At 43.3% G+C, this 12,447-nt stretch overlaps 1 protein-coding gene across 2 annotated transcripts in view; it reads right to left on the bottom strand.

The window, feature by feature from the left end:
- Positions 1-1,976: 1,976 nt before the first annotated feature.
- Positions 1,977-12,447, bottom strand: part of CTTNBP2 (cortactin binding protein 2) — a 122,156-nt gene continuing 111,685 nt past the window's right edge. The window contains exons 21-23 of one of the 2 annotated variants that reach the window (XM_082239438.1): positions 11,576-11,708; positions 9,655-9,759; positions 1,977-3,956 (exon numbers count right to left, since the gene is read on the bottom strand). In XM_082239438.1, the coding sequence (XP_082095564.1) occupies positions 3,795-3,956; positions 9,655-9,759; positions 11,576-11,708 (400 nt within the window). In that variant the 3' untranslated portion in view covers positions 1,977-3,794. Of the gene's footprint in view, positions 3,957-9,654; positions 9,760-11,575; positions 11,709-12,447 lie in introns of those variants that run through there. The other variant, XM_082239439.1, reaches the window with a different exon arrangement.

Raw genomic sequence — 12,447 nt, 5'->3', positions numbered from 1 at the left:
GAATCGCCAGCCTTCCGATCGGCAAGCCCTAGGCTCAGCGGCGTAGCGTGGGTTATCAGCACCCGGGGCAAGGCAAGTAATTTGCGCCCCCTAACCCGGGGCAAAGCAAGTACAGTAATTTACTCTCCCAAGCAGCAGCAGCGAGGCTTCTCTTTCCCCCGCGCTCTCCTGGAGCTGCCTCTTTTCTTTCCTTTTTTCCCTTTCTCCAAGGCTTTTCGCTTTCTCTCCTTAATTGATTCCTCCTCCACACCGCAGCATTTCCTGGCTGCTTCCCCCCCACTTCCCCTCTCTCTCCTCCTCGCTCGGCTTGCCTTGCCCTGCCTGAGGGCGCCCTGAGGAGACTCCGCTCTCCTTTTTGACCAGGCGAGGCGGGAAAGTCTCTTCCCGCCCCCTCGCTAGACTCCCGGCTCGGCTCGGCTCACTACCCAGGCGGCCAGTGGAGAGAGAGCCGCAATTACCATAAAGCTCCTCTCCCTCCGCTTCGCCAAGCTGTCAAAGCCCGGCAGCAGCGGCAACGGCAGCAGCAGGCGCAGCCAGACCCCCGCCAGCCTGCCCGCCCGCCCGCCCGGCTTCCTCTCCTTTTTTTGCCCGCGGCAGAAGGCTTCGCTCTCCCCCTTCCGCGACCTCCTCGCCAAGCCGAGCGAGCGCGGGCTCCCTAACCCGTGGATTTTAGTAGGGGCAGAGAGCTGCTAGTGCGAGCGTGCCCCCCGCCCATGTTGCGCCCGGTGCGGCCGGCCCCCCTGGCACCCCCCACGCTACGCCACTGCCTAGGCTCAGTCAAAATTATTTGTTATGATTGCATATTTACAGTGGATCTTAGGGATGATGTATGGAGCATTCTCTTAGAATGAGCTATAGCCCTGTATGCACTTAATCAGGGTGGACTCCCACTGAATTCAATGGGACTGATATCTGACCAAGAAAATCATAGGGCTGGATTCCATGACTGTTTTCTGGGAAATCTTTGATTATTTAATGCTCAACATTTAAAAAACAATAACAAACATTTAAGAACTTCAAGGCTGCAATGCTACATACACACTAACTTGAGAGTGAGTTCCACTGCAGATTTGTGAAGCAGACTTGCAAAAAAAGAGAAAGAAAATCATTGCACTGTTAGTGGCTGAATAATTCCTTAAAATTCACACAGTTAATGATCAACTGGGTTAAGTTGCTAATAACTTTTGACTCCCATTCTCAACTCAGTGTTGAGTTGAACAAGATACTAATATTTGCAAAAATATATCATACACATTTTCTCCCTATTCTAAAACTGTATTTGTCTTGTGCCAAGATTTTAGTAACAGAATTTAAAAGACAAGTGAGAAGTGGGGAAAACCAAGAATAAGAGGCCTTGTTATGGGGAGGCAATGGGAGCATAGATATATAGTCTGTGGGAAATAGAATGAGAATTCCATTGGGAATGTTGGCTAAGACCCGGGTCCTGGTTATCTTAAAGATGTGATGTAAAGCAGTGTTTTTCAACCTTTTTTGGGCAAAGGCACACTTGTTTCATGAAAAAAATCACGAGGCACACCACCACTGTGTGCGGAGAGGGAGATGTCAGAGCCCCGCTGTTCTCTATGGGGAATCGGATGAGAGCGGACCGCCTGTCCGCTCTCATCCGATCCCATCCGATCTGATCCCCACCCAGGACGGATGGAAAATAGAGTGGACACAGTCCAGCGCCCGCCTAGTGGGTGAAAATTTGACATTTTTTTTTTTAAAAAAAAATCTTTCAAATTTTTCAATTTTCCCCACGGCACACCAGGCAACATCTCGCAGCACACTAGTGTGCCGCGGAACAGTGGTTGAAAAACACTGATGTAAAGCATGGAAGCAGTAGTAGGTAGGAAACGAAGTTCCAGGTTCCAGTTTTTGCAGCACATGCACACAGATAATACACATAAAACTACAAACACACACACACACACACACACACACACGTAAGACAGAAACAAACATATTTGCAGAAATTGCAGTACAAAAGGGTTTTATTGGCATGACAGATGAAATTCCAGGAGAACATTTAACGTAACTGCTGACTTTACTTTTACAAACTCTCTTGCAGAGATGTTGGATTGCACATCTTCATAGCACTATCACAGCAAGTGCCTAGCAATTCACCAGCTGGCTATGTTGCCTGTTTTTCTTAAGTAATCTGTACCGATCCATTTACTGAAAGTGTCATCTCAAGACAGGGTCTTGGAACTGTGCCCAGTGTGAACACTGAAAGAGTACAGTCTTCTGCAAGCGAAAAGGATGTAGGATGGAAGAAATAGCGGTTAAAACATTATTTTAGACAGGATACACAAATGGGTCACATTGCCCAATTTATTGCTGTTGCTTTTTCTCCTGACGACCACTGCGTGCTAATCAAGTGCTGTCCTTTTAAGAAAAATGATCTTTGAATGTAAAATGCCCTAAATTTCTAGCATGTGTCAAAAATGAGAAAAGTAGAGGGGGAGAGGAGTTTTTATAGCGTAGCATATATAATAATAATTTACGTAATTAAATGCTTTCTTTTTTTCGTGATAAAAAGCAGCATGAGACAAATGACAACAGACTGCTTATTATGATGGCTTTGGAGTTCTTGTTTTGAACAGAAAAAATAAAGTCTGCACAAATCATCAGTCATACAGGAACCTGGAATGCAAAAGAGAAGCGACAAAGGAGTTTGAGACAAGAAATAAACCAAACTACCCAATAATATGGGCAATTGAAATATTTAATGCAGTTTATAACTGAAAGAAACTGGGGAGTATTCCCAATTCTTCCCATTATTGCCACATTCCATTCACTTTTCAGAAAGTGAACTTTTTTTCTTTTTTGCCTTGAAAACACATGTATATTATTAGCTTTAAGCCAGTGCTGTACAGAATTGTGCAACCCAATGTATGAAATAGAACACAGAAAACTTCAGTATATATAACTATATATAAAGGTTATCATCCATATCCAATGATCCTGTTCTACAGGCAGTAGGGATATTACACACAGAATAGCATTTTAAGGTAACCCCCTGTAGGATCCCGGTATACACAGGAAACGAAAGCAGATCCACTGCTTAGTTTTTCACATAGGATCCTGTTGCATGTGAATCCCACTGCATACTAGCAGAGTGGAACTCCAGGGAGTCTCTGATTGCAAGTGATGAGTAAACAGCAAATGACACACTGACTTTGCTGTACAGATAGTCAATCCTTCTGAATTTGCTACCTGCATCTTAATGCAATGGAGAACACATCTCTCCACCAAGACATCACACGTGGTACTAGCTCTTTTGTACACAGATATCTCTGGATGAAGTCTCTCATTCATATATATATATATATATATATATATATATATATATATATATATAGTGTGTGTGTGTGCCTATGCATGTATTATTTACACTCTTTGTAGTGATACCCCTGAATATAATTAAACAATAAAACGTTTTCAGATTAGAAAATCATCTGTGAAGCTCTCTCACTTTCTAAAGTTCAATTTAATATAATCTAATATTTTCCCCCATTATAAACAGCCTATTTACACAGAAATTAAACTGTGGTCCCATAGATACAACCGAGAAAACATATTTAAAAATTATTTACACTCGTAAATAAATTTGTTCTCCAAAGGTAACTAAGATTACGCAAAGGCCGAAGGGGGGAGGGGGGGGGATGAATGGCAGACTGGTAGATTTATTCGCATTTCTCAAGTTGTATTTTTGTGTGCATGTTCCAAATTTCTTCTTTCGAGTCCTTGACTGCCTCTATTTGCCTTGTATTGCTGCTGCTGCTGCTGCTTCATTTAGTGTTCTGAGAAGACTGGCTGACTTTATTTCTGGGAACGGGAAGAAAAGATTTCACTCTGGAAACACCACTCTTGAAAGATTCAGTTTTTGACTTCGTGTTGCTGCGTTGCACAGTTGGACCGCTGCTGAGAGGACACATCCCAGAATTCCCATCCTGCCGACAGAACAGCATTATATATCATCAGTGATTTCACTCCTGACCGAAGCAAAAGGAATAAAGAACAAAAGGCAAAAATTGTCCGGGATCAAGAACCCTGAGCTTACACCAAACTTCTGCTGCCAGCAGTTTCAGATACACTGAGGGGGTGAATGCACTGTGCTGACTATCGCAGCAGCTCTGCTTTATGGTATGCAAGTCATGTCTTTGGATTCCTTCACCAGCCTTCCTCCGTTATTGTGTAGGGCGACCCTAGGCATTTTTACTTCGAAGTGAGGCCCTGTGTGTTCCATGGGGCTGACTTCCTAACAAGTACAGTCGTACCTTGGTAGTCGAACGGAATCCGTTCTGGAAGTCCGTTTGACTTCCAAAATGGTTTGGAAACCAAGGCACGGCTTCCGATTGGTTGCAGGAAGCTCCTGCAGCCAATCGGGAGCCGCGGCGGACGTTTGGGTTCCAAAGAACCTGAAGGAGCGTCTCCACCCCCATCGTTCAGCCTGGACACTGAGATCCAGCGCCGAGGGCCTTCTGGCGGTTCCCTCATTGCGAGAAGCGAGGTTGCAGGGAACCAGGCAGAGGGCCTTCTCGGTGGTGGCGCCCGCCCTGTGGAACGCCCTCCCTTCAGGTGTGAAGGAAATAAGCAGCTATCCTATCTTTAAAAGACATCTGAAGCCAGCCCTGTTTAGGGAAGTTTTTAATATTTAAAATGCTGTATTGTTTTTAACACTCGATTGGGAGCCTCCCAGAGTGGCTGGGGAAACTCAGCCAAATGGGTGGGGTATAAATAATTTATTATTAATTATTATTATTATTATTATTAAAGAACATTCACAAACCGGAACAATCACTTCCGGGTTTGCGGCGTTTGGCACCCAAAACATTTGACTCACAAGTCGTTCGAGATCCAAGGTACAACTGTATGTTCGAAATTTAAGAGGAGCCCTTCTGATTGGTCCATTTAGTCCACCATATTGTTTTCCCATAAAACTCTCCTGTTGCTGCTCCATAGCAGTGGCATACTGGCTCTGTACCAGAGGTTTCTTCTAACCATCAGAGGGAGAAAGGAGGGCCTTCCTCAGTTTAACATGCCCGGGTTACATCCATATGAGGCTAGTGTGACATGCTCAACATGGGCCTGGCATAAGAAACTGTTTGGAAACATCAGCTGCTGCAGCTACCATTTTAGAACATGGGTAGGCAAACTAAGGCCCGGGGGCCGGATCAGGTCCAATCGCCTTCTAAATCCAGCCCATGGATGATCCGGGAATCAGCGTGCTTTTAGATGAGTAGAATGTGTGCTTTTATTTAAAATGCACCTCTGGATTAATTGTGGGGCATAGGAATATGTTCATTATTATTTTTCAAAATATAGTCCGGCCCCCCACAGGGTCTGAGGGACACTGGACTGGCCCCCTGCTGAAAAAGTTTGCTGACCCCTGATTTAGAATGTGTAATACCTGATTGCGTTGTTGCCAAATTGTTCCTGGGCTTAATTTGAAGTGCTAGTCTTGATGTAAATGGTTTGGGACCACAGCATTTCCAGGACAGGGTCAGTCCAAGACATTTTGGCACCTGAGGTGAACCACAGAATGCTCCTCCCGCCTCCCCGCTGCTGTAATGTGAAACATGAAGGAGCAGGGAAACTTTAAGGCATGAGACAAGTTGGGCTACCTATTATGCACTGAGTTACAGCTCCCTGAGTAAGAAATAGCACCATTTTACAGCGCTACTTGAGTTTATTTAGCTAGTCAGAACAATCATTTGCTCCACTGTTAATTTTGCACAGCCAAAAGTGTGTCGAAACTGCATGAAATCGTGCTCGATTTGTAAATAAAATTGACAACGAAATATTTCTCCTTCATGATGAATCGCTAGGTACACAAAACTCGACCCACCTCCTTTGTTCCCCCACTTTCCCTTGTCAAAATATATACCGGCTCCTACCACTTTATATGAAAACATCCCAGAAAATTTCCACCATCCAACTGTTGAGAAAGCAAACGTTTTGCATATTAAATAGTTTCCTGTGTAGAGGCTTATACTAGATTATTTTCCTCGGGCCTCAAAACGGTATGGCTGGTGGCATTTGCAGTGTGTATTTTTGGATGAAAAGAAGAGAGCCTGTGATTACAGAATGCAGCTGCCTACATGCCTTTTAAGACTAAATAGATTCTATGCCCACCACCATATCTGGACGTTTTTTCTATTCCTACAATATCCCTGTTTCTATTTTTAAATGCATGTCTTGTCTTCTCCTATTTTCTGCTTCCCTCCCTTCCCCCACCGCATCTTACGATTCCAGAAGCTACACCAAGCAGCAAGAAGAAAGAGCCGTAGGCATATCTGGGTACAGCCACCTGCTCTTTCTGCAAGCCTGGTGGGTTCTCATCTGGATAACATAAAACCCGCTGGTAAATGCATGACCTCTGTAGAGGAGACTGAAGCCATCTAAATGCTGCAGAGATTTCTATGCACACTTCTGGACAAAGTAAAATCTATCTTCCATTCCCCCCCCCCAAATGGGGGAAAACAATGCTCAAGGTGTGGATACAGGGAAGGAAGGGCACAACATCTCACCCTATTTCATACAATCGTAGAGTTGGAAGGGACCCTAAGGGGATGGCGAGGGAGGAGGAGGAGAATGGCAAGCTCAGATAGTTATTACAATGACCATGTGGGATGAGAATAGTTTCAGAAGCCTAATGAAATGGCTGCTGCTAGGGAGAACCAAAGGCAGCTGGCATCTCAACGGAGGCAACAGCCTTGCTTCACCCCTCTCTCTCTCTCTCTGCTGTGCAGCTTGATAGAATTATACAACTTTTTACTGTGGCTATTTATCATTTATGAAGAACTTCCAGTGTGCACAGGATTTCAAAGTCTCTTGCTTTATTCATATAAACATCCTCCGAAGTAAGGAGAAAAATTAAAAATTGAGCCCTGCAAATGGGGTGGGTCACCCAAAGGACCCAGCGAGAATAGATCCTTGCCCCAGTTGGACGTGGTGTCTCCAGTTAAGCATTTTAGGTTGCAATCCCATATTTACTTATTTAGAAGTAAGACTGTGGAAGCCAGTTGGGCTTTCTTCTGTGTACAGGTTCATACTGTTGTTCTCCTACAGTGCACAAGGAGAAGTGGTAAGCTATCAACGATACACCATGGAAAACCCCAAAAGATTGTTGCTTACTCCCCTGCTGCACAATTTGAAAATCTTCGTGGTTTGCCTGCCTATTGATGCTCAGTACCATGGATGAGGGGCAAAGTTTCTTAAACGTCTGGCAACCAGGTTGTGGGCATCGAAAGAGCATATTTAGTTGTTTTATTTTCCTAATTTGTGAATTTTATTTCACACAAGTCTCAAGGCGATTCGCAAACATGCCGTAACACAGCTTTGCTGTACAGAAACCCGACAAAAGATAGGTTTATACAACCTTTTCCTTCAGCTGGAAAAGCGTGTTTAAACAAAAATGTCTTCCGTCGCTTCCTGAACATACAGACAGTGTGTGCCTGTTTTATCTGAACAAGAATTCATAGGGGGAAATTGCTCAGTCGGTCTAATGGAAGATTTCCCCACAGTAAAGTACAAAGGGCTACCATTTAGTGGCAGAATAAAAAAGAAGTACCCAGCCAGGTGGGCAGAGTATAAATAATAAGATTATTATTATTACTTATAGCAAAAGGGGAGTGCCATAAGAGACCATCTTGGAGGCCTGGTTCACGCTGAGGGGGCCAGGCGGGAAATTGTGTCTGGACTATACCATATCAGATTACAGCGGAAGTGGTCATATGACTGATATTTTTAAATCTATTCTTTTACAGCTGTACCTTGGAAGGCGAACAGAATCCGTTCCGGAAATCCGTTCAACTTCCAAAATGTTCAGAAACCACAGTGCGGCTTCTGATTGGCTGCAGAAAGCTCCTGCAGCCAATCAGAAGCTGCAGAAGCCCCGCCGGATGTTTGGCTTCCAAAAAAAATTCACAAACCGGAACAGTCACTTCTGGGTTTGTGGCGTTCGGGAACCAAAACATCGGGAATTAAGCTGTTCCAAAATGAAGATACGACTGTACTTGCATGTTATTGGGGGTTGGGATTTACATCATCAGGGGAAGCCCCTTGCAAGGACTTCCATTTGCACCATGGTGCTTAAATCCATCTCTACACTGCCCCATGCACTACCCAATTGGCTTGGGGTAAGTGGTCATAAAACCCCCAGAACAGCACACAGGGCAGGGAGAGCGGGAATCAACCTCTCTGTCAACCTGGAATGCTCATGCAGACAGAAAAATTGGAAGAGCACAACACAGCACTGTATAAATCTTTTTGACTTCTCCCCCATTGCCACATTTTTCAGAAGGATATGAACAGAGGCCTAGGGAGCGGGTGGGCTGTGTTGAATTGGTGGGTGGGCTGAGTGAATTGCTGAGCTATTAACACGAGTGAAACCTCCCTCGACCCATATCGCTATGTGCCTTTAGCACTGGGGATTGTGTGTACTTGTTTGTGTGTTGCTATCCCATACCGATTCGTGACTTGCCTTTCAGTGGTATAATAATCAAAAGGAAGTACTTTCTCTGGCATTTTAAATGAGCCCCATGCCCTAGAAGATTTTTTTTCCTTAAAAAAAAAGTTTTGTGACACCTACACAAAACACAGCCCACCCTGAGGAAAAATAATTGAGAAACTCAGACTAGCCAGCACTAGGATGAGAGACCATTTGGCTTTAGCCATTCATGACCGGCCCCAGAGACCATGAACCCTCCAGATGGTTTTCGTTACCATGGAAACTCAAAAACACAGAGGTAGTGGCTGACTAAAATGGTACCCAGGGGGGAGGGTTGCTTGGAAGTGACAATTAGAAATGTTCAGTTGCTTTAAAGGATTATTTTTCTCTTCCTCTGAGTTGTAAGAGGCCGTTGCCTTCTTATCATGTGAAATAGGAAAAAGGGAAGAAGGTCTGCAAAGCATCTCAGAATGTACACAAAGATAATCACATGGAGGCCTGTCTGGGAACATCACTTGGGATGAGTTTGTACATCAGCCCGTATGCTTTCTCTCAGTAGGAAAGTGGCAGCTACCTGGAGAAGTGGGGGGTTAGATATTTAAGCAGACCAAATGACAGTAGAGGATGAGACTCTTCACCTCAGGGTTGTGGCTTCAGACCCCACATTGGGCGAAAATAAAACTAACGCGAATGCAAAAGCAAAATTGAATTTCTGGACAATGGAGTTGTCAAACACAACACCTCTTCTGATTTTTGTTTTCAAAAATCTAAAATATTTTAACATCTTTCCATGGCAACCAGTGGTCCATAATATAATGTCTAGCCTGCATATCTGCTTCATTCTCTCTCTCTCTCTCTCTCTCTCTCTCTCTCTCTCTCTCTCTCTCTCCACCTTTGTGTTCATATTTCATGCGCATCAGTCTCTCTTGCCCATCTTGTGCGTGTCTCTGTCGTTCTCTGCCTTCTCTCATGGTGAAACTTCACTTCCACAAGGACAACACAATATAAAGAGCCTTGGCAATCATGCAGTGATTGTGCTCAGTATGCCCTGAATCTAACAAACAACTCTAGGCTTAGGTTACGGACATTGAATCATAGAATCATAGAGTTGGAAGAGACCACAAGGGCCATCGAGTCCAACCCCCTAATACATACAAAGACATCTTTATGTCACGTTATCACAACTCGTCACAAACCTGCTGTGATGCTGAAGTTTTGGCCTTTATGACGTTTGCTGAAAATACAGGATCCTTCTGAGAAGCATTAATCATCATCACCAGCTCATCCTTTGAATCTACTATCTGTATAAGGTTTGGTGAGGAAGGAGGGATGGAAAAAGTCAAGTGTTAGAAGTCAAAACAGGGATATGCCTATACCCCTTGTTAAGTCTACACTAGCTTCCCATGATCAATAGACTGATAGCGACAACAGAGATAAGATTATGAAGTCAGAGGGAAATCTCACTCGCATATACAAAAACTGATATATGTTTTTAAGCAATGCTCTGTGTATCATTGTTAATCTGCTTTGGTAAACCTCTTAAAGCTTGGTAATACACTCTGTAAACATATTATAAAGGTTTTCAGAGTTGAAAAGAATGTTACCAAGCTGCAGTCAATACACTATGTCTTCTGTGATTAGATACAACTTATGCAGCACCATGGGACATCCAAGAATGTCTACAGGACACCAACTGGACTTTATTGGAGGCGGCAAGGGAACTTTCCATATGATGATGGAACTTCTACATAATGAGTTACTCCACTATGAAATAGTGGTCTATAAATATTTGTACAAATAAATAAGGGCATGCACCAAAAACTTCATGGAAAACGTGAGTTTCAAGGAGAGAGTTAATGGAAGAGAGAGGCAACAACCTGCAGCCATTTTTGAAAACAAGTTTCAGACATAAGGGGCAGGGTGAGAAAGGGAAAGGGAAGGAGATGTTCAGACAGATGATGGACCTGAACACCGGCAGGAATCTTGGGATGCAAAGGTGGCCAGGATAAGAGGATGCAAAGCCACAAGGAATTCTGAAAGTAGAGATGAGGATTTTGTGATGGATCCCAGGCTGAAAGACGGTGTAGGAATTAAGGACAGCTGTCAGGTGGTCTGAGCAATAAAATAGATGACTTGTTTGGTGGTAGAGCATTGGTATAGGGTGGGTGTAGGAAGAGGGGGGAGAAGGTTGCAGCTTTCAGAATGGGAGATGACAAGACCACAAATCAGAATATTTGCTGACAAAGCAGAAAAGAAAGGCTGCATTTTGACAATGTCAAAACAGGTGAAAATGAAGTGACTTGGTGGCAGTGTGGAAGAGATGTGTCTATCCAGTGAGGTAGGTGGTGATATTCTCAATGGGCACAGAGATGCAAACCTCTAATACAGAGTATATGAGGACAGGAAACATAGGAATGAGTTTGAGAAGGCGATGGAACATATAAGCAGCAATGTCAGAGAAGTACTTAAGAACTGAGGAATGCATGGAGGGGGATCTTGGTCTGGGATAGGGAGACAAAATTGGGTACCAGCATATAGGCAATATGAAAACCATGGGATCTGATGAAATAACCTAGGATTGGGAACAACAATATATCACGGAGACAGATTCTAATGGAAACAGGGAACAGAGAAACGAGAGACTGGTCAGGCAGGAAGAGACCCAGTTGAGGACAGAAACTAGGGCAAGAAGGGAATCTGGCAAGATGAGGACAAAGACCTTTGAATTTGGCCGTGAGGAAATCATCTGCTGAGGGCACTTTAAATAGAGAGCAGGAGAGGAGTTGGAGGAGAAAGAAGTGAGAATAAGCCATGTTGCAGACATTTTGAAACTGCTCTATTTAAATCCAGACTTATTTTTTATTTATGTAATTATAAGCATTTTAAAATTTTGAAATGGAATAAATAAATGAAAAGTAGGAGTAAGCAGTCGACTGAAGGAATTTGGAGACAACACCGGGTAGAAACAGAAAAGGAAGGCACTTAGAAAGATGGATGAGTCTATGAATGTTTTCCTGAGAACAGGAGAAAATTGTGACGTGTTGGAATGAAGCATGGATGGAACCAGAGGAAATGGACAAGCTGATTACATTGTGAAGAGATGTAGACTGCAGTTACCTTGCTTATGTCAGATTCTGATTTGCTTAAACATATGCTCTGAAGCTCCTGCACAAGGTCTACTTCATCATCAGAACCAACCGATAGCCTCTGCTCCAGGTTTAACACACTTAGTGGGTCATCTTCTAGACGTCTAGGAAAACAAAACAAAAGCCAATTTAATTTATTCTACAAGCTCATTAAAAAAATCATTCTTCACACTGTTCCCTAGTAAAGGTGAGATTTTAAAATTGAGAGTTTAGGGTCTACTCAAAATATATCTGGGTTGAATATTAATTCTATGAGTGGTTTAATTAACCTTCCCTGCTACACGGGCATTTCCTTACTAATCTACAAGGGAGAAATGGCCTTTTCTAGTACAATGTGCGAGCAAGTTCACATATGCAACATTAAACGATGGCAACCATTAAACACTGCAGACAGACCTTTCGTATCATCAAACATAAATGCAAGCACAATATTTTTTTAACAGAGGCATTTCAAACATTTACATAGGATTGAGTCACAATCTGTTGAAACAACAGATAATGTATATATGTAAAGTGTTCTCCCAAAGCTGCAAATCCTCTGGAGAAGTAAAACTAAACTTGACTTGAGTCTCATTCAGTTAATCTGTGCCTTTGACCATTTGCTCAACAGTATATAGAATGGACAGCAGAATTTTTAGAAACTATCACACTGGCTTAAGGACTGCCATTCTGCAAACTAAAACAGATGGGAATTCATTCCTGTGAACTATTCGAAAGCAAGTGTGTAGGCTGTTCTGTTTCGTATAAGCCAGGAACGTTATAGAATGTTCCTGAAGACCAGGCATGTGTCCAATAGCACTCACATGCACATTGCCAGGACCAGCTCAAGACATTTTGACACCT

This window comes from Podarcis vaucheri (assembly GCF_965113315.1).
Source record: "Podarcis vaucheri genome assembly, chromosome: 10".
Classification (NCBI taxonomy): domain Eukaryota; kingdom Metazoa; phylum Chordata; class Lepidosauria; order Squamata; family Lacertidae; genus Podarcis; species Podarcis vaucheri.
The sequence above is the reverse complement of the archived record's forward strand: the minus strand, read 5'-3'. Positions and strand labels throughout refer to the sequence as shown.